Source organism: Hemitrygon akajei, chromosome 26 (genome assembly GCF_048418815.1).
Source record: "Hemitrygon akajei chromosome 26, sHemAka1.3, whole genome shotgun sequence".
In the NCBI taxonomy this organism is placed as follows: Eukaryota; Metazoa; Chordata; class Chondrichthyes; order Myliobatiformes; family Dasyatidae; genus Hemitrygon; species Hemitrygon akajei.
In genome coordinates this window covers 41,454,160-41,477,448 of record NC_133149.1, presented here as the reverse complement: position 1 = coordinate 41,477,448, position 23,289 = coordinate 41,454,160, and the positions used below count along the sequence as shown (strand labels likewise).

Genomic DNA, 23,289 nt, shown 5'->3' with positions numbered 1-23,289 from the left:
TTATGTAAAGATTTTGTATTTGTTAATTTTCCTGTAAATGGCTGTATGAAAATGAATCCCAAGGTAGCGCATGGTAACATACTATACATGTACTTTAATAATACATTTTACTTCAGCCTTGAAAATGCTTTCTTGTTTGAGCACAAAATTAAAAATAAACAGATATTATCAATGGTCACTGATAAGAATCTGGTCCTGCCAAGTTTAGCTATACTGTATCAGAGACAGCAGTGGGAAACATTATGCATTTACACATTCACTCAGTATAGCTATCACAAACCCCAGGAGATTCACTCCCATTAAACCTTCATCCATTTTGCTCCTCTCAACCTGCAGTCAAATCGAATTCCAGTCCACAGTCAGAAACCTGCAGCCCAATTACAATCTTTTCAGGAAATACTTTTTCGCTTGGACCTGTTGAATCAAGATATCAGAGAGCTCATTATCACAGGAGACAAACTGATAAGGTTTACATGGGATTAATTCACCAGGCTGCTATTTAAAGTTTGGAAACATTACAGAGGTCAGAATTGCCAAATAAATTTCACTCAGTTCACTGTGATCGAGATAAAGCAGCAAAGATTCAAAGCCCAAGTCCTCCTGGAAGGAAATGCCACTACCTCTGTTTCTGTTCTGCCTGATTTCAGGTAAGTGCTTGCGGATAAATGTTTCCACTCTTTTAATCTCTGAGCTTTCTAACTAAATGTGCTTATTAAAAGGCTGCATTTTGAACTAAAGTGCTACTTGAAAATTGTGGCTGGCTGACTACACCACTGTGATTATAACAAGGCTTTTGACATCAAGATGTTTATCAGTAAAGTTACTACTTGGCATTAAAGTGTAAAACAGAATTTGAAACATTTTTGAGCTTAAATGTATTTGATGATGTAGTGAGATGTTCTAAACACAAGAGATTCTGCAGACACTGGAAATCCAGAGTAACGCACACAAAACGCCGGAGGAACTCAGCAGGTCAGGCAGCATCTATGGAAAGGAATACAAAATCAATGTTTTGGGCAGAGACCCTTCATCAGGACTAGGTATTCTGAGAATGTTTTTGCTCTCTTAACTGAATAGATAACAAGTATAATATTTTGCATTAGTTAAGTGTAAAATTTTATAAATAAAGCCTTCAGATGTGTACCTTAAATTCCATTTTACTTATATTTTAGCCCATGTCCATACTTTAACTTCAAAGTTTATTTTGTTGCATGCTGCACCAACATTCCTAATACTTGTAAATGTATATGGTGTATAACTTCGATTCTTTTATCATGGTCCTATTGTCCATCCCTTAGCAGAAGAAATTATCTTGAAGTTCACCATAATAATTTTTTTTGTAGTCTCTTCAAGGTTATAGGTGTGGGAGCTCAGAAATTACCTCATTTGGAAAGAAATAACCTTTACCAATTCATAATTAAAATGGATTAATAGCTGCGAAAAAAGCACAAACAGTTGGACTCAATCTCATTATCCCATTAGAAGTTACTGTGTGAACTCAATTCTTTGTTGCATATAAATAACTAGAAGTGTTGCAGTAATTATTCTACATCCAGTGTTGTATTAATACTACATCTACAAGATGTTACAACCCAAGCTTTGTTTTTTAATCACTGGTTTATTCATCTCACCTTTCACAATTTCTTTCCAGCTTTGGTTCTTTGGCCAAGTTTCTCCATACTGAGAACTTCCTTCTCCTTTAATGGGCTATTTCAATAACGTATTGAATCAGTGTGTGTAATCTGAATAGTTTCAATACCAGCCAGTCTTATTTTGCTCCTCACTAGGATTATGTATCCAGTTTGAAAAACAAGGTTGGAGTGCTGAATCTTTGATCCAGTTCCTGTCCTGCGGCATTTAAAATGTTTGAGTAAATAACGCAACAATGATTTTTCTTTACAAACTCTCACCTCTTCTAATTTAAATGCAACTATAAAAACCCTTCTTCTCTTTCCCTATTTTATCAAATCGATTATAACAATTGCTCTTCTAGATCAAGTTTAAACCATATTTGATACATCAGTACTGAATCCTTCGTATGTTGGAACCTATTGACCAACTCATCATTTTGCAGATCTCAATCAGTGTGAACTATATGGAGAAACATGTAGGATGGAAGCGTATGATGAGGATAGGCAGCTGGGATTAAGCAAATCCTTTGGGGAGTACAAGAGATTTAGGAGTTCACAACAGGGAAATCAGGAGGGCAAAAAGACAACATGAAATAACTCTGGCAGATAAGATAAAGGAGAGTCCTAAGAGATACTACAAGTATATTAAGAACAAAGCAGTAATTCTGGAGAAAAGAGGTCCCCTTAAGGATTGATGCAGTTGTCTATGTGTGGAAGCACGAGATGTTGGTGAAATCTTAATGAACATTTCTCATCTGTACTTACTGTGACAAAGGCCATGCAAGCTAAGAAATTAAAGGAACTGAATAGTGATGTGCCAGAATATATCCACATTGCAAAAAAGGAGATGCTGGAAGTCTGAGAGGGGAACAAATGCCCAGGTCCTGACCAGACTTATTCTACGACATTGTGAGAAGCTAAGAGAGAAATTGCAGAGATACTTGCGTCTTCGCTAACCCCAAGTGAGTTACTAGAAGATGGGGGGTGGCTATTGTTATCCCTTTCTTCAAGGAAGGCTGCAAGGACAAGGAGGACAACTACAGGCCACAATAAACTTAACATCAATGGTGGAAAATTTACTGCATGGGATTCTGAGGGGCATGATCATCCAGCATTTGGGAAGGCGAGGATTGATTAGACATGTTCAGCACGGCTTTGTGCATAGGGAATTGGGTCTGACAAATTTGATTGAGTTTTTTGAAGAAATGACCAAGAGGATTGATGAGGGCTGTGTGATTTAAATGGTTGACATGGACTTTAGCAAGACTTTTGACAAGGTCCACAGTGTAGGATAGACTGGAAGGTTAGATCACATGAAATCAAGGGTGAGCTGGCTAATTGGATACAAACCTGTCTTGGTGGAAGGGGGCAGAGGATGGCAGGGGAGCATTGTTTTTTAGATTGGAGGTCTGGACTAGTAATCGATATTGGTGCAGGGTCCTCTGTTTGCCCTTTATGTTAACAATTTGGATGACAACATTGTTAACATGATTAGTGAGCTTGTAGAAGACACCAAAATTGGTGATATACTGGAAAATGAAGAAGGTTGACTAGGTTTACACGAGGTTCTAGACCAACTTAGGAAGTAGACCAGAGAATGGCAAAAAGAATTTAACTTGGACGAGTGTGAGGTGTTGCACTGTGGTAAGTTAAACCAGGGCAGCACTTAGACAGCAAATGGTGAAGTTCAAGAAAGGGTTATCGAACAGTACAGGAATATATTCCCCTGAAGGTGGAGACAAAAACTTTGGCAAGCTTGCCTTCATCGGTCATGGGATTAAGTTCAAGAACTGAGAGGTCAGAGGGTAGTGGTCGACGGCACTTAATCTGTCTGGATGTCTGTGACCAGTAGTGTTCCACAGGCTTGCAGACTACGACCTCTGCTGTTTGTGATATGTATATATAAATGACATGGATGAAAACGTAGATGGGTAGGTTGTTAAGTTTGCAGTTGATACTAAAAGATTGGTGGAGTTGTGGATAGTGTAGAAGACTGGCAAAGGATACAGCACGATATAGATCTGTTGTAGATATGGGCAGAAAAATGGCAGATGGAGTTTAACCCAGATAAAATTGAGGTGTTGCACTTTAAAAAATCAACTGTAAAGAGACAGTGCTCTGTTAATGGCAAGACTCTTAATAATGTTGATGTACATATGGATTTTAGGGTCCATGTCCATAGCTCCCTGAAAATACCTACATAGGTAGATGGGGTGGTAAAGAAGGCATAGGGCATACTTGCCTATATTAGTTGAGGAACTGAGTGCTGGAAGTTATGTTACAGCTTTATAAAGCTCCAGTTCAGCCACATTTGGGATATTGCATTCATTTCTAGTTGCCCATTACAGGAAGGATATTGAAGCTTTGGAGATGGTGCAGAAGAGGTTTACCAGGATGCTGCTGGATTAGAGGCATGTGCTATAAGAGGACGTTGGACAAACTTGGGTTGTTTTCTCTGGAGTGACAGAGGCTGAGGGGAGATCTGTTAGAGGTTTATAAGATTATAAGAGGCATAGATAGAGTAGGCAGACAATATCTTTTGTTTTTCCTGGGATTGAAATGTCTAATACCAGAAGGCATGTATTTAAGGTGAGAGGGTTAAATTCAAATGGGATATGCAGGAAAAGTTCTATACACAGATTAGGAGAATGGACAAAGAAATGACAGATGAAATACAATGTCGGGAAGTGTAGGTCATGCATTTTGGTAGAAGAAATGAAAGGGTTAACTATTTTCTAAATTGAGACAAAATACAAAAAACTGAGGTGCAAAGGGACTTGTGCAGGATTTCTTAAAGGCTAATTTGCAGCTTGGAACAGTGGTGAGGAAGGCAAATGCAATATAATCATTCATTTCAAGAGGACTACAATATAAAAACAAGAATATAATGTTGAGACTTTAGCACTGGCAAGGCCTCACTTGGAGTGTTGTGAGCAGGTTTGGGCCCTTTATCTTAGAAAGGATGTGCTGAAACTGGAAAGGGTTCAAAGGAGGTTCAGGAAAATGATTCCAGGATTGAATGGCTTGTCATAAGAATCTTCCCAGGACTGGAGGCCTCGGGTTATAAGAAGAGATGGATTGTCACAGTCTTTCTCCCAAGGAGTCCAAAACTAGCAAGCATAGAGGGGAAAGACTTAAACAAGGCCCGGGGGGCAAATTTTTCATGGAGAATGGTGGGTATATAGAACAGGCTGCCAGAGGAAGTGGTAGGGGTGGTTATAAGAACAATGTTTAAAAGACATTCAGACAAATACATGATGGGGAAATGGGATCTCCAAGAGGACCACAACCTTGCCGTGATTCGGAGGCTTACGTGCCTCAATGACCTAGAGAGCTATGTTGGCTGGAGCCAAGGCCTTACGTTTTGGCCCTTGGTAGGGTCACCCATGCCTAATAGGTCAAAGGGTAGAGGCCAGACTAAGAGTGGTTCACCAGTCCTTCAGGTTTGAGGGTTCATCTCAGGGCCAACACCTCTGACTGAGGAAACAAAACTGTTACAATAGCAGCAATGAAGAATCCTTCTACATCTGTGTGTGATGGTCCAAGGACAGACAGAGATGGAGGACCTTCATTGCTGTCCTAAATGACAGAGGCATAACGGATAGCAATGTAAGGGGAAATGGGACTAACTCATGGGGAAAACCTAGTCAGCATGGACGATTTGTGCCAAAGGGCTTGTTTCCCTTTATGGCTATCCAAAGTACATCACAGACATGGAGTGTGCAATAATGGAATGATGCCTGAAGGCTCAGCTCCCATTTTACTGTTTATTTTGAAAACCTTAAACACTTCAGGAGCAATTTTATCAAAACACTTCTTATACAGAATATTAGAAAACTGCAAAGTAACTTCCCTTGGTTATACAGCCCATTGACACGTGTTTGGAAAATTGAGACTTATACACTCAGTGGCCACTTTGTTAGGTATGCCTGTATACCTGCTTGTTAATGCAAATATCTAATCATCCAATCCTGTGACAGCAACTCAATGCACAAAAGTATGCAGACATGGTCAAGAGGTTCAATTGTTGTTCAGACCAAACATCAGAATGGGGAAGAAATGTGATCTAAGTGACTGACTGTGGAATGATTGTTGGTGCCAGACAGGGTGGTTTGAGTATCTCAGAAACCGCTGATTTCCTGAGATTTTCATGCCCAACAGCCTCTAGAGTTTACAGAGAGTGGTGTGAAAAGCAAAAAACATCCAGTTCTGTAGCTGAAAATGCCTCATTAATGAGCGAAGTCAAAGGAGAATGGCCAGACTGGTTCAAACTGACAGGAAGGCGACAGTAACTCAAATAACCACATGTTACAACAGTGGTGTGCAGAAGAGCACCTCTGAATGAGTGAGCTGAAGACCACGTACACTCAATGGCCACGTGATTAGGTACAGGAGGTATCTAATAAAGTGGGCACTGAGTATATTTCTTCTTTCGTGTTTGCCTGGAAGATAATGCATGAGATTTTTGAAACAGATGTTACTCATGCACCAATATAACCATTTACAGGTGAATGTTACAAAACAAAGGGAATTGAAGGTTAAGAAAAAATTGCCTTTCCATATTATCCCTCCCTCCCTTAGAGTTGGCAAATTCTACACAGTCCCACAGCTCAATAATCTGAGCATTAATTACCAAGTGGAAAATTTCCACAGGGATCGTTTGCAAGGTAAATGCCTTTTCTGAAAGAGGCCTTTAGAGACATAATTACTTTGGAAATCAGGCTCTTAACACACAGCCATTAACAAGCCATTGTGCTATGGGAATAAGCACTGAAAATTGATTTTGAATGAGATGGCCCTTAAAATGGGCATCTAATACAAGGATTATGTCATTACCATCAACAGACATAATTAACATGATCACAAATGAAGCTAGCAAGATCATCTAAAGAGTTGAAAATAAAATTTATTTCTGCAACAAAAAGAAATATCAACTTCTGTTGGTGATACAGGCATGGAAAGTTGATCAATAGTGCTAAATGTTCCATATAATAGCAGCAGATATTATGCATTGTTTCCATAATTCAGTTTCATTTAATTTTGTAAATGGAGACAATATGTTTCTGCTGCTATTTAGAGCTGCATACTAGGGTTGAATTTCTAAACATATGTGTCAGTTCTCTTCTGTACATAAAATCCATCCATAGAAATCAAGTCTTGTTGGCTGGACTGTAATAATGCTGTTTGAAGAATGTCTGATGAGGCTGTTCTTTCCCAGTATTCCTGCAGATTTGGTGAAGGGCATGTGGATGATGGAGTTAACCCATCGGAATTAACTGAGAATAATTACATTCAGTGGCCACTTCATCTGTTACTTGTGCGTAATAAAGTGGCCACTGAATGAGTGTTTGTGGTCTTCTGCTGCTGCTGAATCCACTTCGTAGTTCAACATGTGCGTTCAGAGATACTCTTTTGCACACCACTGTTTTAATATGTTATTTGAGTTACTGTCACCTTCCTTGAATGAAGGACGTCCATTTAGAACTGAGATGCGGTGAAATTACTTTAGTCACAGGGTGGTAAATCTGTGGAATTTGTTGCTACGGGCGGCTCTGGAGGCCAAGTCATTGGGTGCATTTAAGGCAGGGATAGATAGGTTCTTGATTAGCCAGGGCATCAAAGGGTATGGGGAGAAGGCAGGGGAGTGGGGAACACTGGAAGAATTGAATCAGCCCATGATTGAATGGTGGAACAGACTCACTGGGCCGAATGGCCTACTTCTGCTCCTATATCTTATGGTCTTATGGCCATTCTCTTCTGACTTCTCTCATTAACAGTATTGCCGCTCTCGGATGATTTTTGTTTTTCACACCATTGTCTGTAAACTCTAGAGACTGGTGTGGGTGAAAATCCCAGGAAATCAGCAGTTTCTGAGATACTCAAACCACCCTTTCTGGCACCAACAACCATTCCACTGTCAAAGTCACTCAGATCACATTTCTTCCCCATTCTGATGTTTGGTCTGAACAACAACTGAACCCCCTGCATGCTGTTATGCGTTGAATTGCTGCCACACGATTGGCTGATTAGATATTTGCATTAATGAGCAGGTGTGCAGGTATACAGTACCTAATAAAGTGGCCATTGAGTGTATATGGGTTACGCCTTGTTGATAAAGTGGAATTCCTATCACCCCAAGAGTTGTATGGGTAATTGTTGAAATCTGTTCTGTTATTTTTAGGAAATGTTGGTTACAGTACATCAGTTCAGAATTCAACTGTTCATCAGTTAATGGAGGCTCTACTGTGGGACTATGACAAAGGAGTCCGACCAGTTAAAGACTGGACCCAGCCCACAACCATTTATATTGACTTCATTCTTCATGCTGTGCTAGATGTGGTAAACTATTCATATAAAATACATATTCGTACAACTGGATTTACTTTTAATTAATCTATCATCACAAATACAGTAAGAATATTGCAAAGATCTGTACAATATATAAGGCTATATGCGAGAAGATGTGAAGATGTCTCTTTAGAACAGAGATAAGGAGGAGTTTCTTTAGCCAGAGGGTGGTGAATCTGTGGAATTTATTGCCATAGGTAGCTGTGGAGGCCAAGTTTTTGGGTATATTTAAAGTGCTGGTTGATAGGTTCTTGATAAGAAATTGATAAATTCTTGATTGGTGGTTGATAAATGTTACAAGGAGAAGGCAAGAGAATTGGGATGAGAGGTATAATAAATCAGCTATGATGGACCCAATTCTGCTCCGAAGTCTTATGGACATATGGCCTCATGTCTTATGAAGATAGAGTGAGAAATCTAGGGCTTTTCTCTTTGGAGCAAACAAGGATGAGAGGAGAATTGATTGAGGTTTACAAGATGATAAGATGCATAGATCAAATGGATACCCTGCAACTTTTTACCAGGGTGGAAATGGCTAATATCAAGGGGTATAATTTTAAAGTGATTGGAGGAAAGTATAGGAAGGATGTCAAGGGTAGGGTTTTTTGTCACAGAGAGTGGTGGGTATATGGCAGGGGCAGATACACTAAGAAACTTTAAGACAGGCACATGAATAATAGAAAAGTGGAGGGCTATGTGGGAAGGGAGGGCTAGATTGACCATAGAGTAGTTTAAAAGGTTGGCACAATATTGTGGGCTGAATGGCCTGTACTGGAGTGTCCTATGTTCTATGCTTTATGTTCTATTTATTGCATCCTTACTTACAATCACTTTTTGGCCAATGAAGTATTTTTGATAAGGTGTCACTGCCAAAGTGTGGTGTAGTGGCATCAGCACCAGACTTTGAGGCGAGTAGTCACGGGTTCGAATCCTGTGGCTCCTTGCACACTTACCATCCATGCTGGATTGAGCGTTGAGCTAGCAACTCGGCTTTGTAAAAAACAGACAAAATGCTTAAGAAACAGCAAGGCTGCCGCCCGATGCACCACAAGCTGCGGAGGGGAATAACATAATAACAGCAATGTTAAAATAACCACATAATCAGCTTTAGCATTGTTGGTTGAGGGATAATTATTGATCAGGGCATGAGGGCAAACTGCACTGTCTTTATGAGAAGTCATGTGAAACTGGGTTAATCTTTGTCTGACAATTGGTAGCCTGAAGTTGAAGCTGTTACTCAGTTCATAGGAGCAGATTAGGCTGGCCACCCTTCGAGTTCAGCTCTGGGATGGTCAGATTAGAATTCTTTTTGCCTTTGTGTACAGCATAGGGTTAATAAAGCCCTGATAAAGCCAGCATATACACAACAATTTTATCCTGGGAAGCTAAAAAAGACTTTGTCTAATGTTCACGTGTACTGTATGCTTACACTTCTGCATAAAAGCGTATTTTTAATATGTATTGTCTTTGCTCTTCACAAAAGTTCTTTCATTATCACCTTTCAGGATGGCCAAAACCAAAAGCTGACGACAAGTGTCTGGTACCGACAGGTAAGAATTCAATCAAATACTTTCAATCTGTCTAGCATATCAGCTTCCCATAAACACTCACAAATCCAACGGTGATCAGTTCATTTTAGCAACAGCGCCCTGGATATCAAAACAGGGCAGACAACGATCTAACATCACCTCCAGAGATCAGACGCAGAGATGACAACCCTTGAATCAACCCAACCTGGTTGCAATGCCAGTGGACTGGGTTCAATTCCCTCTGCTGTCTGTAAGGAGTTTGTACGTTCTCCCTGTGACCATGTGGGTTTCCTCTGGGTGCTCCAGTTTCCTCCCACAGTCCAAAGACGTCCAATTGCTAGGTTAATTGGTCAATGTAAATTGTTGCCTGATTAAATCGGGGTTGCTGGGTGGTGTAGCTTAAAGGGCTGAGAGGGCCTATTTTGCACTGTATCTCAATCAATCAATAAGTAAATAAATATCTGTATAAATAAACAAATAACCCAACTCTGGAATGGACAGAAAAATTAAAGTTCACACATGTTCATATTGAAGGCAGAGCCTAAGGGGCTTATAATTACTCTCACTCCTACTTGTTATATTTACCAATTCCACCTCGTCCCTTTCATCTGTACAAGCTTGAACTTGGACACAGTCGGTATCCTTGTCGACAACATTCTATTCCCCAATTTTCTGATCTCATACAGTTTATTCTAAAGAACAACCGTATCAAGCGTACGTGCTCACACAGCCCTCTCTCATTCTTACTGCAGCTGTGGCTGGATGAGCACCTGGTATGGAATGCATCAAGTTTTGATGGGATCAATGAAATTTCTCTGCCTGTTGACGCAATCTGGATCCCTGACATAATCATTCAAGAATTGTAAGCAACCGGCATGACGAATGTTTTCTGAGCAAATTTCAGCTTTTCACCAAATAAGTTTGTTTATTATCCGAAGGAATGACCCGCACATCTTCCCAGAAACTTTCAAAGCACTAAACAGACACGAATGAAGCACATCGTGTTTGTACTACAGGGGCATCATGTTTGTACTGGTAGGAAATAGTGCAAAGCAAGCTCCCGCAAATACCATATATACCAAACTATTTTAATATTAAGTATAATATTAGAAATTATATAATCTATAATAATCTCCAATATTCAATGGTTCTTTTAATATCAGAGAATGTATACAACATACAACTTGAAACTCTTACTCTCCAGACATCCTCAAAACAGAGAAAAAACCCCAAAGAATTAATGATAGAAAAACACAAAGAACCCTGCCCCCCACACACAAGCAGCAGCAAAGCAGTGTCAACCCTCCCCCCACTTATTGTGGCAGAAAGCATCAGCACTCCCACCACCCAAGCAACAACAAAGCCCCAAAAAGAGACCATGGTCTACAGTCCATCAAAAACTTACTGTTCATCCCAACAGTTTCTCTCTCTCTCTCTCTCTCTCTCTCTCTCTCTCTCTCTCTCTCTCTCTCTCTCTCTCTCTCTCTCTCTCTCTCTCACACACACACACACACACACACACACACACACACACACACACACACACACACACACACACACACACACACACACACACACACACACACACACACACACATCTTGTTTAATGTCCAGGCTGAAAGTATTTAGACATTAGTTGTTGCAGTACTTGCTAGGTAATATGGTATGGTTAGATGACTGTGACATGTCTGGAGCTTAGCCATGAGTGATGGGATATAGCACCCACAATCTGGGAGTCTATAGTCCAAATGATGCTCAGAGCATTCAATGGATTTCAATGCCATGCATCTCAATCACAAACCCACTTCATTTATCACTGTATGTATTCTCAAAGCCCTTTAACTTGTTAATAAATTCTAAACTTCATGAGGGTGAAAGTCAGGACCTATTTTTTCCTCAGCAATGTAGATTTCAGTGAGGGCTGCATTGCTTAAGAAGCCACACCGTGTTGTCACTTTAATTTCACCTCACGGGCATAGCCTTGGATTACTTCACTAACTCTGTGTGTTCCGATTTTGTTAACAATCTGAATTTTTACTTAGAAGTTTTTTTGTTAACTTGGGGATAAATGAGTGTCGCTATTTTCCTCTTACAGTATTGATGTCGGCAGATCACCTTATTTGCCCTATGTGTATGTGAATGCCTCTGGTGCTGTTAAAAACTACAAGCCAATGCAGGTTGTCTCTGCCTGCAACCTGGAGATCTACGCTTTTCCGTTTGACAAACAGAACTGCACCTTCACTTTCTGCAGCTGGCTGCACACAGGTAGGCAGAGAAAAGTACCTTACAATCATACAGTGGTTCAACATAGGAAACAGTCAAGAGCAATACACAGAAGACTGGAGCAATGCCCTAAGTCAGGCAGAATCTATGGAGAGAAATAGTTGACATTTCACATCAAAGCCTTTCATCTGTTCAAATAAAAGGTCTCAACCTGAAACATCAACTGTACATTCCCTTCCTAGATGCTGCCTGACCTGCTGAGTTCCTCCAGGTTTTCCTGTGTTGCTCCAGTTTCCAGCATCCATAATCTCCTGCCCCTTTAAAACTTCAACAAGGCCATTATTGGCTGATCAGCAGCAGTGAGAGGTGCTACAAACTCCAAACTTGGAAAGCTCACTTCAACTGGTTATTTTGTTCTATTACCCCGTAATCTCTTCCAGCGTACTGCAAACCTTCTGATGCACCATCAATAACTCTCGGAGACGTGAGGCGAGATATAGGCTTTATTGACTGGAAGAAAGAACAAGCAGCAATTGACCACCACACTACATCCTGGAGACTGAGGCCGGGGCTCAGACTCCAATCGCCTTTATACCGGGGTCTGTGGGAGGAGCCACAGGAGCAGTCAGCGGGGGGGGGGGGGGGGGCATGTCCAGACAGGTATATGTAGTTTACCACACCCTCCCTTCTGTTCTTTTCTTCCTTTCTCTGTATCTCAGAATCCATTTACCTCAGTTGACTCCCATTGGTGATGAAAGCTTAGCAAACTGAAATATTAACTATCTTCACTTTCAATCAAATGAACATCTTCCAGCCTCAGTTTGGGAACATAATGACATTCGGAAATGTCTGTATTAGGCCTTTCTGTGATAGGTCTGTGATAGAAAGGTCTGTGATAGACCTTTCTGAGATAGGTCTGTGAGAGAGTAGGTCGACAGTAGAAATTACATGACTGTCAAGAGGATCACTGAGGTCTCCCTCCCCCTTATTTATGACATTTAGACATTTAGCAGGAGTGTTACAGACAAGGGGCCTGAAGAAGCATTGTTGAGGATGCCTACCACCCATCCCATAATCTCCTTGACCCACTATCTTCAGGAAAGAGGTACAGGAGCATCAGGACTAGAATTGCCAGACTGGGTAACAGCTTCTTCCCTCAGGCTGTGAGACTAATCAATACTCTGCCACCACCGAGGTCTTGTCACTAGGATAGTGTCACTTGTCACTGTTTACTACGGCTGCACACTACATGCACTTTGAATTATATTTTATTAACTTATTTGTAGTAGTATTTAGTTTTATGTGCCCAGTCCTGATGAAGGGCCTCAGCGCAAAATATTGGGCTGAAACTTCTCGGGCAAGAGCTACAGGAGCTTTAGGTACCACATCACCAGGTCTAGGAATAGTTCACAACCATGAGGCTCCTTAACTGGTGTTGATAAGTTCACTCACCATAACTCTGAGCCGATTCCACAATCTGCCGATTCACTTTCAAGGACTCTACAACTCATGTTCTCAATATAATTTTTTAATTTGCACAATTGGTCTTCTTTTGTACATTGGTTATTTGTCAGTCTTTGTTTATTTATAGCCTTTCAATAAATTGCATTGTATTTCTTTATTTTCCTGTATATGCCTGCAAGAAAATGAATCTCAAGGTGGTATATGGTCACACATAGGTGCTTTGATAATAAATTTACTTTGACTGTTGCCTTTGACTTTTCCTGGCAGTGTCCTTTCCTCATAACAAACACACCACCAAGAAAAATGTGTGGCTTTCTTTGCAAATTATGCACTTACATTGTAATTTGGATTTTGTTACAACGCAAGTACCTTGGACGGTAAACGGCAAAGACAAGGTAATGGAAACTACTTTTACAGAACTGGACGTAGAAAACTGATCAGAAAATAATTTTTAATGTGAATGTCTGAAGGGATGGAAATTATATTATGTAGGACACATGAGAACAGATAGATGACCACAAAATCAATGCTCATATGGGGATTATTTGATACAGAAAGTTTATCTGCTTTCCCTTGTCTCTCTACATTTTACTGTAAGCAGTTAGTATTTCAGACAACGTAAATCCAGTTCAGCATGATTTCCCTTCACCTGAATATTATCAATTTGGAGAAGAATTTTTTATAATAAATCATGTAGAGAAATTCATTATTTGTCCTTTATACCAAGAAGTAAACAGACATGCTTTGAACTCTTCTAATATTTAATTCTATTGACAGCAATGAAACTGTATTTCAAAAGTGGAGGTCAAAGCGCATTTAATAATTTCCACTACATTTTGTTTTAGACCACAAAAGAAATCTATTATGCATTTGTGCTGCCTGTCTCAGGGAACTATTTACAAAATCCTATCCTCTGGTAGTATCCCTCCCTCCCCCCCACCAACCACCCATTTCTTCTCCTGCCTTCTATTTATTTTTCCACTTCCCCTTTAAAAGTATAACTCTCAGTGTAATTTTACAGTTTATTCTGCATTTTTATTGCTCTCAATGCACTGTGTAATGATTTGATCTGTATGAACAGTGTTCAACACAAACTTTTCACCGTATCGTAGTACGTATGTAAATAGTAAATTCCAGTTTCAATACAACAACACACACAAAACGCTGGAGGAACTCAGCAGGCCAGGCAGTATCTATGGGAAAAAGTAACGTCGACTGTACTTTTTACTTTTTTCCATAGATGCTGACAATCTGTTGCTCGGATTTCCAGCATCTGCAGATTTTTTCTTGTTTCCAATTCCATTACCACTTTTTCCAATAGTACTTTCAAAGTTCTAATTCTAATTAGAACACTGCATAAAAGAATCTTCCTAACCTCTCAAAATTTCTTACCTTTCAATTTATTAAATCTCTAACCTGTGGAAATAGAATTTTGCTACTTCAGCTTTTTAAAAACTTTTTATAATATTCAATTCCCTCACAGACATAAAGGATTCAATAAGATAGAGAAATTGTCTCCACTTGTGAAGGGGACTCCAAAGTAGAACTTTCCAAAACATATGATAAACACAAGAGATTCTACAGATACTGGAAATCCAAGCAACACACACAAAATGCTGGAGAAACCTCAGAAGGCCAGGCAGCATCTATGGAAATGAATAAACAGTCAATGCTTCAGGCTCCTGCCAATAGATTCTCTGGGAAATTCAAGAGAAAGAATAACTCAAAGCGGAGTTATTTCCAAGTTTTAACAATTAAAAAGAAACATGGAAACCTTCAAAGGGAAGCTAAATAAACACAGACAAGAGAAGATAACAAACAGAAGTGCTGATGGGATGAGATCAAGTGGGTGGGAGGAGACTGGAGTAAAGAATAAGCAACTATTTAAAATCAGTTAAGCCATGCTTTAGATTTTAAATTCACTTAAAACTCTTCTCTAATGAATAAACCTACCCTAATGAATTAACTGTCTTCTCAGTTGTAGGTAATTCAGGATGGATATTAAATGCCGTATACCTATTAGTGTTATTATCCAATGAACAAATAATAAAAATATTGTAATATCAAGTAATATTACTACTGTGCTCTCTCCTTTGTTGCAGTAAATGATGTCAACCTCAAGTTTTGGAGAAGTTTTGATGAGATTGAGAATGATACTAGGGCATTTTTAGGTGATGGTGAGTGGGAGCTCCTCTCTGTCCCTTCCAAATATGAAAGGATACACGACAAAGGCAAAGATTATGCGCAAATTCAGTTTAATGTAAGTGGATCACTGAAATCACCTTAAGTTTGCAGAGTTAATGAATGCTAACAATTGATGAGCATACATGTATCATTCTCATTTTTGCAAAGCATTTTAAACCAAAATATTCCCAATGTATCAAAGAATATCAAAACATGAGAAAAATCATGAATACAATGGTACAAGAAAAGCATAAGTTTATGCCATGAAATTTGGTTGCATATGAATATACATGACTTCTTTATTAATTATTATTATTTATTAAATCATTATTATATACTGTGTTTATAGATGTACTATATATATACACACACACACACATACAACTTATGATTTATAGTTTTTTGTGTGTTGCACTGAACTGCTGCCACAAAACAACATATTTCAGGATATATGCCAGTGATATTAAACCTGATTCTGATGAGCATAGGGTGCTGAGATCACTCTAAATCTTCTTGAATGATGTAGAAGGCATATACTAGTTCCTATTTCCAATTGACTTCTAGATGATAGTCCCAGTGAGATTGCATCTTATATCAATTTTGAAATATTAAGCCACAGTGGAGTAAAAGGTAATCTGTCCATTTCTGACTCCACCCACCCTTCTCTCTCCCGCAGTCTTTTAATGGAATGTTTTGTGTGTGTGGTGGGGGAGTTTATTGATTGAGTGGGAGTTGATTCTCTGGCCTATTGGGCAATGGGAAAGCCATTCAGTGTACTTCTCCCATCCCCACCCTACAATAATGAACAGAGCTGTGAAAGTAACTGGAATGTAACAACTGTTTGCTTTACAGATTGTAATAAGACGAAGACCTCTGCTTTATGTAGTCAGTCTATTGTTGCCCAGCATATTTCTGATGCTGGTAGATGTGACCAGCTACTTCCTGCCTCCAAGCAGCAGTGGGAGAATAACTTTCAAATCCAGCATCCTGCTTGGATACACGGTGTTCCGAATGAACCTACATGATGAACTACCCATTACTGCTCTGCGCACTCCACTCATTGGTAATGTGCTTTTTTTTAACAACATATATGGTATCTATTGAACCATTGAATATTTAATATCAACTGATGAGTTGGAAATGTACAAGGAAGAAAGAAAATTTACTCATGAGACAGAATCTAGACCATAAGCATATAAGAGACAGGAGCAGAATTAGGCCATTTGGCCCATCAAGTCTGCACTGCCATTTGATTCATTTTCCCTCTCAACCCCATTCTCCTGCCTGCTCCCTGTAATCTTTAACATCTTTACTAATCAAGAACCATCAACTTCCGCTTTAAATATACCCAATGACTAGTCTCCACAGCTACTTGTGCAATGAATTCTATAGATTCACTACCCTTTGGCTAAAGAAATTCCTCCTCATTTCTGCTTTAAAGGGATGCCCTTGTATTCTGAGGCTGTGTCCTCTGATCCTAGGCTCCTCTGCTGTTACGAACATCCTCTCCAGATCCACTCTATCTAGACCTTTCAATATTCAATAGGTTTCAATGAGATCCCCCCTCATTCTTCTAAAATCCAGCAAGTACAGGCACAGAGCCATCAAATGCTCCTAAATACATTAACCCTTTCATTCCTGGAATCATTCTCGTTAACCTCCTCTGGACCCTCTCCAATATCAGCACATCCTTTCTTAGATAAGGGGCCCAAAACTGCTCACAGTCCTCTGAATGTGGTCTGACTAATACCTTATAAAACCTCAGTATTACAACCTATTCAAACTACGGCAACTTCTCCCGATAACAGCAGAGTAACTTCTGTAAAAATGCAGTAATGAGAGGACAGTTGCCCAAAACTTGTGTACAAAATCACTCTCAGTTACCAACAGCTATGTGATCAATAACTTTCACTGACAGAAGCATTACCTAGTCATCCTGACTATTTACCTGACTATTTACCATATCTATATGTTGTGCGTAGCATTAACAGAGGGACAGAAGTGAACCAAGGATGATAGCTACAATCGGAAGGACTGTGCTCTGGGGCTATGCCTTCTATCTTGGCTGAAATTCACTTATAATGATGTGATGAAATGAGAGGGTGAAATTCTGATAAAAGCACTCAACAGGTCTGGAAAGAGACTGAATTAATTGAGATCACTTTAACCCAGTGAAAATGAGTGGGCTTGAACGTGGATGACATAAACATTTCAAACCTGATACCAAGCTGCCTCAGACTTCTCATGATTAGTTTTAATGAACGTAAGATCGAGAAGACAACTAATCCGCTGCCAGGAAGTGGATTGGTATAGTACTTAAGGCTACATGGCTTTGTTTCAAGAAGATTGAACTTATTTTTAGAGATACTGATTGTTCTTCACAGGCCCTGGGATCACTGCTGAGAAGAAAGAAGTTTAAAGGACTTGATCCCGAGGGACTTATTTACTGATAGATATCCACCCCACACCCTCCACTCCTCCAGCTTAACTGCGAAGCCCCTAATTACTTGCCTGCTCCTTTGTGGTGAACTACATATACCTGTCTGGACATGCCCCCCCCCCCCCCCGCTGACTGCTCCTGTGGCTCCTCCCACTGACCGTGGCTCCTCCCACAGACCACGGTATAAAGGCAATTGGAGCCTGAGCCCGGCCTCTCAGTCTCCAGGATGTAGTATGGTGGTCAATTTCTGCTTGTTCTTTCTTCCAGCCAATAAAAGCCGATATCTCGCCTCACATCTCGGAGAGTTATTGATGGTGCATCATCCTTTACCATCCTTTTACTAATCCCTAAACCACAGTTGCACTTCTCCACCCAATTTTCTCTCTCCCTCTTTCTCCCAGTCAACCTCTTGTCCTACGTTCAGATTGGAACAAGTTAGCTTCAAACATACGGAGAAAGGGAAGAGGGTAATCATGAACAAAGGCATAATTTTATAGTCATAGAGTGCTATGGCCCAGGAACAGGTTCTTCAGCCCATCTATTCCATGCCTACCCGATAGTTTGCCTAGTCCCATCTACCTGCACCCGGACCATATCCCTCCAACCCCTATCTAAACAAAAATTGGGGAACTGCTTTGTTGAGCACCTCCATTCCATTCGTCATAATGTGGAACTTCCTGGTGGCTCAACATTTTAATTCCAATTCCCAATCATGTTCTGACATGCCTCCTCTTGTTCCACGATGTGGCCACGCTCAGGTTGGTAGAACAACACCTTATATTCTGTCTGGGTAGTTTCTGACCTGATGGTGTGAATATCGATTTCTCTTTGCGGGTAAAAGATATTTCCCTCCCCCTCCCCTCTTCTTCTATTCCTCACTTTAGCCTCTTACCTCTTTCCACCTGCCCATCATCTCTCCCTGGTGCCCCTCCTCCTTCCCTTTCTCCTATGGTCCACTCTTCTCCCCTCCCCAACCCAAATCAGGTTCCTTCTCCAGCCCTTTACCTGCCTCACCCATCTGGTTTCACCAATCACTATCTAGCTATCCACCTTCCTCCCCTCTGCACATTTTTATTCTGGCATCTTCCTCCTTCATTTCCCAGTCCCGATGAAGGGCTTCGGCCTGAAACATCGACTGTTTATTTATTTAATGGATGCTGCCTGTTCTGCTGAGTTCCTCCAGCATTTTGTGTGTGTTGCTTTTTATGATCCTATCTGTTTGTGATGCCACCTTCGTCTGTATTCCCAGGTCCTTCTGAACACACAGAGCCCTTCCATTCACTGCTTTACTCTGATTTGTACTCCCATGTCATCAGCCAGTAAAGTAATTTTGAATTGTAGTCATTGTACCGTCAGAAATGTGGTAACTGACTTGCAAGCCCCATGCCAACAAAGGAATACAGTAATCTACTAAGAAATAATAATTACAAAATAGATAATGGCTGGGATATGATGGCTAACATCTCTGCCCCTCTTTCTTTGTATTCAGAATGGCATGTGATGTGTTTGTGTATAGAACAGGGAAACAGTTGTTAGATTTAAGTGTAAATTTGCCAAGCTCATCAGTAGTAAACATAATTTTTGATCTGCTCTTCCCTAGGAGTCTTCTTTGCTGTCTGTATAGCTCTGCTTGTGATCAGTTTAGCTGAATCAATCCTAATCGTACAGCTCCTGAATGTGAACGAGGAGGCAGAACCAGAGAGCTCGGTCTCAGTGGACAGCTCTGCAAAGCAGGGCACCACTGACAGTCTGTGCACATCTGTGAAGGTGAAAGAGGAAATCTGTGACGATGGGGGTGAGGACATTCTGAATCTTATTTCATTTCCATTTTCCATATTAATTGCCAACAGTTATACCATTCTTCTCTGCACAGTCAAAGGCTGCGGCATTCCTAAACTTCAATTGAACATTTCAGAAATGAGATCAATATTTCTTAGTTATTCAGATAAATAAGTTAAGATATACTATATTTTAGCCATGCTGTGTAGAACTGAGGTCCTCAACACTTATATAAGTACTTTTATGTTTCCTCAATGAAGTTTCTGAGAGTGACCCTCAACAAGAGGAAGAGAGGTTTCTCAACAAAGATGCCCAAGGCCACTGGACCCAGAAGTTACCAATGAAAGAGATACAAGAGGAGCTATCTTCAATCAGACTCTGCCTTCACCAGCTAGATGGCGCCAGCAACCACAAGAATGAATGGTTGGCGTTCTGTTACAGATTGGATCGGGTCCTCTTCCTTGTATATTTAGTGACCTTTGGGGTTTATACCGTTACCATGACCACCCTCTGGCTGATGTGGAGTTACCCTTAGCATTGTACCATCAGGTTACTCTAACACCCACAATGCCCCGCCCCAAACCTTTTAGTGAAACTTGGGCTGTCTCCGGTTTAGGAAATTAAAATAGCTTAGTGAACTAGATCAGTAGATTTGCTCCCCAACAAGATGGTATCAAATCTATATTTGCTCTGAAAATAAGGAATATGTTTGTACCCTTTTGGGGATCAACCAGTATGGTACAACATGCTGAATATTTTTCTGTAGTGTTAAACAATAATATTGCTTCATCATTGTCATCTGTGAAGTCCATTTGCTGTCCCTCGTAGATGTTCCTAACTCCGGTACTTCTCAGCCATAGAAAACAAACAAATTCTCCCAAATTTAAAATATTGCAGACTGTGCAAGCAGCCCTTACGTTTAGATCCCTGATAGCTAAGCTGGCTAAATTTTGCAGCATATAATATGCATTGTTTCTTCGTTCAATGGTCTCCTATTTAAGCAGTTAACTTCATATTATCATGGAAAAATCCCTAAATGATTTCCAAACTATAACAGAACATTTAGCATGTTGGGATAATCATTTATTGAATGCCATAACATTGCCGAGTATAAAATAGGCTGCTTCGAGAAAAGTTTCATATTCAAATCAAATAAATTCAAAGCTATTTAGGAAGTTTTTTCCACTATTATCTGCTTAAAAATGGTTCTGATTCTGATTTAAAATAAATACAAACCGTGTAAATTTGCAATGATCTTGACAATATATTAATTAAGAAGAGTTGACTGTTTTAACCCATGACATTTTTGATCATTTCTATTGAATGTCAGAATGCAAATTAACCAAAATATCACACTTTACCCCAACATAGAGTGTTCCATTTAATTTTCAAGTGAAGTCAAGCACATGAAACAAGTACCCAATTTGCTTATCTCAGTTTGCCAATGATGAATTATGAGAAAACTTGGACTTTTGTGGTAGCTAAGTGAAATGTTACGATGTTTTTTTTATAGTGATCTCAGTTGACATTGAGTCTGTAATTTGCATCTGTGATCAAAAGCTTGGTCAAAATGGCAGACTTCTAAAATCTTAAAAGAGGTGAAAAATGGTGTGAATATTGGACTGAAGCTCTCCACCTTGAGTTTGAAATACATGAAAGTACAGTTGCCCATTGTTAGATTAACATTACTCCCAAAATGCTTTACCATTCTCTGTTTTTAATTAGATTCTGCATCAGTATAACACTGAAAGATGTTGTAGTTAATAATAATGTCCAGGTGACTATCAGTCATCATAGGAATATCCAGTTTGGGGAGAGTACTCTGTTGGGACACTTTGGTACATTGTGCTGTTGAGGGTATTAGACATGGAGTTATTGAACAATTAATGTTCAACAACCACTCCGTAGAATGTCACACCTAAAACATCACTGAACATCCCGAGACAGTTCATGGGAGTGTTACTGCAAAAGTTATGATTCTAAGCCACAAAAGCATAGTGAAAGAGCTGAATTTTTGGAAGGGTATTCACTAGGAAATGGATTAATAGAGGAAGAGGGAAGGAACAGCATAACTTTTGAAATCAGACTTGGGTAACTCCAATAGAGAATCTGTTTTTGTAATTTGTTTGAGTCAGAACCTTAGAGTAAACACAGTATTTTTTAGAATCTCAGATGTGAGCAATTCAATGGAATTTCTCCCTGCTGAGTACTAAAGAAGAAACATGCTAAAGGTAATATGAAAGACCATATGGAATGGCGAATCAGGTGCAGATGGAATCAAAACTTAATCTGATGGAGCAGTTTGGAAGGTAGAAAAGTAAAAAGGTTTCAAATCAGAATTGCTCTAACTACTCTTCTGACTCTGCACCCTGAAGAAGTGACCCTGGATACCTTATGTGGGCAAGTTACCACCTGGGAGCCTCGTTGTTGTGGTGATAAATTTGCCTGAAATTGGTACCCTGTACTCACGGGGATGAAATGTTATTTCTTGTAACGGCTGGTCTGCATGTATATGCTCACCCTTGTGAAAGCTGTGAGATCCTGAGGAGACTGTATATAAACAATATAATAAACATACTGTTCTGAAATAAATTGAACTGTTCTTCTAACTTCTATTTGTGAGATACAAGTGTAGGGTGGAATTCTATTTTTGTATAACACCAACACTGACAGAAGAATTAAAGTTGAAGTCTGTCCCGAGCCTCATACGCTCATCAGGCCGGTGCTTATGCCAGTTTCCGTGGCGACTGAGAGTACGAGACTCCCCCCCCCACCCACCACCACCCCTCCCCGGATAGGATGCCAGTTCTGGTTTTAAAAGGCTGCAGCTTCAAAGAGAAGGAAAAGATCTAGGAAGCCATTCACTCCCTTGTTTTGAAATATTTGAGATAAATAAACTAGGAGGTGATGCCATTCTTAGCAAAACAAGGGGACGGAAAGAAAGGCAAGCAATTATATTCCCCAAATCAGGAACTTTGTGTGATAGAATTTCCAATCAATGATAAACTTTTGAATGTGGTTACTGTTGTGGTATGTGAAACAAGCAATACATGTAAAAACAATTTATTGATAACCAGATAAACATTTTAGTGATATTGATTATTGAGAGAACTTCCTGGTTCTTCTTCAAAATAGCCCCACCAGATTTTTTCCCACCTTACTGGAAGGGAAATGGAGTCTATTTCAGATTGTTCAGTCACTTCCTTCACAATGCACTGGAAGGCGATCCAGTGTACCACACATAGTAACGTTGCAGGAAGGTGGTGAAGAATGGAAGAATGGCTTATTCTCACTGAGGAGAGAAACAGATAGAGGAAAAACTAAAACAGAAAAAAATAAGGTGAGAGTGAAAATTTGTTAGTGGGGTAATATCATCATCAAGCAGCACTTTACACTTCGTACCAAAAACATTTTTACAGAAGGATTCTGTGTTGTAGGATGAATAATTAGCTATGGATCAATAGAAAGAATAAAATAATGAGAACAAAACTCATTGACATCTTAGAAATTGTCCATCAGTTTATCCCCATATTTGGCCATTGAGATTGGTAAATCCAATGATTTGATAACATTCAAATCAGTTTGAATTGGTCATATTTTGAAGGGTGTCATGAAAGCACTTCTCTCTAGACAACAGCTGAGTTCCTTAAATGGGAAATTAATTGAGTGGAAAGAATTAACACAGTAATTC

The 23,289-nt window shown here is 39.8% G+C and overlaps 1 protein-coding gene across 2 annotated transcripts; it reads left to right on the top strand.

The window, feature by feature from the left end:
- The first annotated feature begins 509 nt into the window (after window positions 1–509).
- Window positions 510–22,164, top strand: LOC140716920 (5-hydroxytryptamine receptor 3B-like). Of its 2 annotated transcripts, XM_073030016.1 has the most exons (9): window positions 510–647; window positions 7,813–7,970; window positions 9,485–9,529; window positions 10,261–10,370; window positions 11,604–11,773; window positions 15,298–15,455; window positions 16,232–16,442; window positions 19,420–19,614; window positions 19,859–22,164. In XM_073030016.1, exons 1-9 carry the CDS (start codon window positions 611–613, stop codon window positions 20,131–20,133), a joined length of 1,359 nt encoding a protein of 452 aa, XP_072886117.1. In that variant the 5' UTR covers window positions 510–610; the 3' UTR covers window positions 20,134–22,164. The 2 variants fall into 2 exon arrangements, with proteins under 2 accessions (XP_072886117.1, XP_072886118.1); XM_073030017.1 differs by lacking the exons at window positions 510–647; window positions 7,813–7,970 and adding an exon at window positions 9,251–9,398.
- Window positions 22,165–23,289: the final 1,125 nt, after the last annotated feature.

Bases quoted from the DNA above. Each gene is read 5' to 3' on its own strand.
- LOC140716920 (XM_073030016.1), top strand. From the start codon at position 611: ATGCCACTACCTCTGTTTCTGTTCTGCCTGATTTCAG. The intron at 648-7,812 runs GTAAGTGCTTGC...TGTTATTTTTAG, and splicing joins TCTGTTCTGCCTGATTTCAG to GAAATGTTGGTTACAGTACA. The intron at 9,530-10,260 runs GTAAGAATTCAA...TTCTTACTGCAG, and splicing joins CAAGTGTCTGGTACCGACAG to CTGTGGCTGGATGAGCACCT.